General features: G+C 45.4%; 1 protein-coding gene across 1 annotated transcript in view; it reads right to left on the bottom strand.

Annotated features, from left to right (window-relative positions):
• RHPN2 (rhophilin Rho GTPase binding protein 2) overlaps positions 1–5,922 on the bottom strand; it is an 81,206-nt gene that overhangs the window by 61,470 nt on the left and 13,814 nt on the right. Inside the window, exon 2 of the mRNA XM_017504248.2 lies at positions 393–508. Within this exon, the coding sequence (XP_017359737.1) occupies positions 393–508 (116 nt within the window). The remainder of the gene's footprint in view (positions 1–392; positions 509–5,922) is intronic.

The following is a 5,922-nucleotide window of genomic DNA, read 5'->3' as shown; positions in this document are numbered from 1 at the left end:
GTCCCACCTTTCTCTTTCCTGCCTTTCTTTCCTTTATATATTCAATAAACATTTACCAAGCAGATTCTGCACCAGGCATTAGACAAGTCCCAGAGAAAACCAGAAAACAAACTTCAAGACAATAATTGGGCTTCCCACCAAGATGGCTGACTGAATTGAGGCCAAACGCCACACCGCCCACATCCATCTGCCACCCACCCAACCCCCAAACACACAAACAGGCAGAGTAAAGTATCTGTTTCCAACATAACTGAGCTCCAGGCAAGAAAGGGATGACCGCAGATGCCAGAAATGAGGAGGAAACCCAAAGCTGAAACCAAGAGCCAGGCCTGGGAGTTTAGGAAACAGATGGTTAGGACTCAGGAGAGGCAGGGAAGCCAGAAGGCACCTACTTCAGAAGGTTTTCCACTCCTGTCCTCATCCGCACGGCTTTCAGGATCTGCTGATTCAAAGCAGCTCTTTGGTTCTGCAATTTACTCCGGCCAGTTTGTGCAAGGGGATTACAGCCCTGAGGAAAAATAAGAGATGCCCCTTCAGAGGTCAGCAACTTTAAAAATGATGACGGTGTTTAATATAATGGAAAACATTTAACTTTAAAAAAATCTTTCCTGAAAACAAAGCATCTACAGAGAAAATATTGAAAAGTATAAAGAAAAGTCACTCATAATAACACAATTCCAAAACAGCCACTGTGAATTGGTCTTTCCTTCTCATCTGTTTTATTTATTTATTTTAATTTTATTTATTTAATTAACTTATTTTGGAGACGGGGTCTTAGCCAGGCGCTGTGGCTCATGCCTGTAATCCTAACACTTTGGAAGGCCAAGGCCAAGGCAGGTGGATCACCTGAGGTCAGGAGTTAGAGACCAGCCTGGCCAACATGGTGAAACCCTGTTTTTACTAAAAATACAAAAATTAGCCCGGTGTGGTGGTGTGAGCCTGTAGTCCCAGCCACTCAGGAAGCTGAGGAACGAGAATCGCTTGAACCTGGGAGACAAAGGATGCAGTGAACTGCGATTGTGCCACAGCACTCCAGCCTCAGCAACCAAAGTGACAAAAATAAATTAATCCAGTAAATAATTAATTAAAGACATATCTCTAGGGCGGAGTTATAAGATCAAACTCCTTTAGGGCTACTGTGGACCAGCCCAATCGCCCTCCAGGACAGAAAGGCACACACTTCCTTGTGACTACTTCCCCTCATTGTTACTATCTACTTTTTTTGTTTGTTTGTTTGTTTGTTTGAGACGGAGTCTTGCTCTGCTGACCGGAATGGAGTGCAGAGACGTGATCCTGGCTCATTGCAATCTCCAACTCCTGGGTTCAAGTGATTCTCGTGCCTCAGCTTCACAGGTAACTGGGACTACAGGCACATGTCAGCATGTCCAGGTAATTTTTGTGTTTTTAGTAGACACTGGGTTTTGCCATGTTGCCCAGGCTGGTCTCAAATTCCTGACTTCAAGTGATCCGCCTGCCTTGGCTTCCCAAAGTGCTGGGATTTCAGGGGTGAGCCACTGCACATAGGCTAGATCATATGATTTATTCTATGTTTAACCATTTGAGGAGCTATCAGACTCTTCCAAAGTGGTTATACAATTTTACAATCCTGCCAACAGCACGAGAGTTCCCACTCATCTACATCTCACCAATACACGTGCTGGTCTATCCTTTTTATGAATGCGACATTGTGTGTGTGCTATCGCTCACTGTAGTTCTGAACTGTGTCTCCCTGACAGTTAATGACGTTGAATATCTTTTCATTCATGAACTTATTGGCCATATGTATGTCTTCTTAGAAGAAATATCAATTTGGATCCTTTGCCCAGTTTTTTTGTTGTTGTTGTTGTTGTTGTTTTGAGACACGATTTCAGTCTGTCACCCAGACTGGACTGCAGTGGTGCGATCTTGGCTCACCGGAACCTCCGCCTCCTGGGTTCAAGTGATTCTCCTGCCTCAGCCTCCTGAGTAGCTGGGACTACAGGTGCATCCCACCACACCCAGCTAATTTTTATATTTTTTGGTAGAGATAGGGTTTTACCATACTTGCCAGGCTGGTCTTGAACTCCTGACCTCAAGTGATTCGCCCACCTCAGCCTCCCAAAGTGCTAGGATTACCCGTGTGAGCCACCACACCTGGCCCTCCTTTGCCCAGTTTTACACTGGGTTGTCTTTTTATCTGTATAGTTGAAAATTACGATTTTTAATCTTTGCCAAGTTGACAAGCAAAAACAGATATCTCATTCTTCTAATGTGTATGTTTATTGTAACAGTGAAGGTAAAGTTTTCTCTGGATAATCTTGATCACTTAAATGTTTTTCAGCAAACTGTCTGCTTTCGTTCTCTGACCATTACGCCCTGGGGTATTTGGATTACAACGTTTTGTGCTATGAAGTTTAAGATCAGAATGAAAGCTTCATTTTAACTTAATGGTGTTCTTCCCACCCCAGACAGGTAGAAGCCCCAGGACCTGAGTTAGAACCACATTCCTCTTTGAGGCTTATCTCTACGCCCCGCCCACTGATGCAACTCCCTGGGAGCGGTCTGGCCAGCAAGTGAAGACTGTCCTTCGTCTCTCACTGAGTTACATCTCAGGCCTGCACACACCTGGTCTCCCCAACCTCTCTGCCCAAGCCACGACCATGGCCTGGACCCCAAGAAGGGAGATATGAGTTATCTATAGCTGAAACCTTCTCAGGGATCCCAGTAGTCTCCTTCCACAAAGATATCTCATTCTTGGCCAGGCATGGTAGCTCAAGCCTATAATCCCAGCGCTTTGGGAGGCAGAGGCCAGAGGATTGCTTGAGGCCGGGAGTTTGAGGCTGCAGTGAGCTATGACTGCACCACTGTACTCCAGCCTGGATAACAGAGTGAGACTCTGTCTTTACAAATAATAATCATAAAAAATTTAAAATAACAAAATAGAAGACTTCTCATTCTCACTTCGCAGCAGATCACCACCACCTGTCCCCCACACAGCCCCAACAACCTAATTTTATTTTCCCTGTCTCAAAAGGACACTTTCCCCTAAGTTCAAATTGCACAAATATTCAAATCTGAGTTGAAATACATATATATATATATATATATATATATTTATATATATTTTTTTTTCGAGGCAGAGTCTTGCTCTGTTGCCCAGGCTGGAGTGCAGTGGTGCAATCTCAGCTTACTACAGCCTCCACGTCCCAGATTCAAGTGATTCTCCTGCCTCAGCCTCCCGAGTAGCTGGTATTACAGGTGCCCACCACCACACCTGGCTACATTTTGTATTTTTAGTAGAGATGGGGTTTCACCATGTTGGCCAGGCTTGTCTCCAACTCCTGACCGCAGGTGATCCACCCACCTCAGCCTCCCAAAGTAATCACAGGCGTGAGCCATGACACCCAGCCCTGGAATGGATTTTAAAGTTAATATCATTTAAAGCAGGAAACGATCCCCGATTTTGTCTTTCTTTCAGATTTGAGATTAAAATATCTTTGGCCATGCACAGTAGCTCCCACCTGTAATCCCAGAACTTGGGAGGCCGAGGCGGGTGGATCACCTGAGATCAGGAGATTGAGACCAGCCTGGCCAACATGGTGAAACCCCGTCTCTACTAAAAATACAAAAATTAGCCGGATGTAGTGGCATGCACCTATAATGCCAGCTACTCTGGAGGCTGAGGCAGGAGAATCACTTGAACCCAGAAGGCAGAGGTTGCAGTGACCTGAGATAACATCACTGCACTACAGCCTGGGCAACAGAGCAAGACTCCATCTCAAAAAAACAAAGAAACAAACAAAATTAAAATATCTTTCATGTGGGCCAGGTGGGGTAGCTCACATCTGTAATCCCAGCACTTTGGAAGGCTGAGGCAGGCGGATCACTGGAAGCCAGGAGTTTGAGACCAGCCTGGCCAACATGGCGAAACCTGTCTCTATTAAAAATAAAAAAAAAATCAGCTGGGCATGCTGGCACGCACCTGTAATTCCAGCTACTCGGGAGGCTGAGGTGATAGAACAGCTTAAACCTGGGAGATGGAGGTTGCAGTGAGCTGAGATCATGCTACTGCACTCCAGCCTGGGCAACAGAGCGAGACTCCATCCCAAAAAAAAAAAACCAAACAAACAAAAAAAAACTTTAATGTTAAGCTATTACAATTTAATATGTTAACATTAAAGAACTAAAACAACTGTCGGTCTCTTTCCACTTCCAAAAATGACTATGGTTCAATGGGACTCGGAATTACCTGGATCTCCACTGCTGTGTTTCATTTTACAGGGAAGCTTAAATAACCAATTCCTTCACGTACATTCCCAGAGTTCAGATAAACAGCCATTCCAGCCTACAGATAAGAACTTTTTTTCTGTTCGTATACTTTACCCAACTTCTGCCGGCTTGGAATCACTACACCCTAGCCAGCCCACAGCTGTGTGGTCAAGTTTCTAGATAAAGCATAGGAATGCTTAGGGTTAGATTTGACTGAGTAATTGGACTCAAAACCACATTACTTCTTCCTGACAGGTAAGGATGCTGGGCCCTGCTGGGGAACGCCAGAAACACCCCGGGGCTGTGTGGAAACTTCTCTGAGTGGTAAACCTGGACAAGACTGCCAGGAAGACTCCCTGGCATCACCAGAAGCTATCAGCCATCTACTAGCCCCTGCCAGGGGCTGCTCTGTAGGGACAAGGTAGGGGGTCTACCATCCTCACCCATAAATTTCTCACCCCACCGCAGTCTTGTCTAATAACAAGACCTTAGCCCTGAACAAACGGCTTCCAGAACAGCCTCTGCAACTCAGAGACTGGCACTGATTCTCAACAGAACACAGAGCTGCTTTGAAGCTGGAGTGAGGGTTTGCACCAGGGACTGGGGCTAAAAGGCTCACACTTGTGGGGCCAACTGAGCTGTCCTGACCTTGGGGGCTACTGTTGACAAGTTCTACAGTGACGTTCTCCTCCATGGAATCTATTCCCTTCCCACACTAAGGTTCAGACATTTCCATCAGTCCGAAACTTGGAATGGTGGTCAGATAGCCAACCCCCAAGTAAACCAAGTACTCCAACCTGGCCAACTTGGTGAAACTCCATCTCTACTAAAAATACAAAATTAGCTGGGCATGGTGGCACATGCCTGCAGTCCCAGCTACTCAGGAGGCTGAGGCACGAGAATTGCTTGAATCCGGGAGGTGGAGGTTGCAGTGACCTGACATCACACCACTGCACTCCAGCCTGGGTAACAAGAGCGAAACTTCATCTCAAAAAAAAAAAAAAAAAAGAAAAAAAAAAAAAAAAAAAAAAGCGGGTAAAGTAAAAAAAAAAAAAAAAAAAAAAAAAAAAAAGGGTGAAAAAAAAAAAAAAAAAAAAAAAAAAAAAAAAACTGGCAGGCAGTTAATTAGGAAGAAAGGAAAGGATGGTCAAGCTACTCCTGGAATGGGGCAGTTTTTCTTCCCCCATGGGGACCCCTCTCTGTTCTGGGCAGTGCCTGACACCTGCTTCCCCTCCACCCTGGGCAATAGTATGGACCCTTCTTCCACACAGCCAAAGATAAAGCTCACACATACAGAGGTGTTTCCGGCAAATTTAGGGCAATGTGCAAGCTTGGGAACTGGAAGTTCAGGCTAAAACTAAGTGAGAGATGACACGGCAGGGCTGGGTCAGCTCCCAGCCAGAGAGTCCTTCCCATGGGATATAGGAAGGCAGTTGTTTTCTGAGACAGAGCTTTGCCCTTGTTGCCCAGGATGGAGTGCAATGGCGCAATCTTGGCTCACCGCAACCTCCTCAACCTCCTCCTGGGTTCTAGCGATTCTCCTACCTCAGCCTCCCGAATAGCTGGGATTACATGCATTTGCCACCACACCCAGCTAATTTTCTGTTTTTCTTTTCTTTCTTTTTTTTTTTTTTTTTTTTTTTTTAGTAGGGACGGGGTTTCACCATGTTGACC

Source organism: Cebus imitator, unplaced genomic scaffold, assembly GCF_001604975.1.
Source record: "Cebus imitator isolate Cc_AM_T3 unplaced genomic scaffold, Cebus_imitator-1.0 Scaffold318, whole genome shotgun sequence".
Taxonomy (NCBI): domain Eukaryota; kingdom Metazoa; phylum Chordata; class Mammalia; order Primates; family Cebidae; genus Cebus; species Cebus imitator.
Note: the sequence above shows the minus strand (reverse complement) of the source record. Positions and strands in the feature narration are given on the sequence as shown.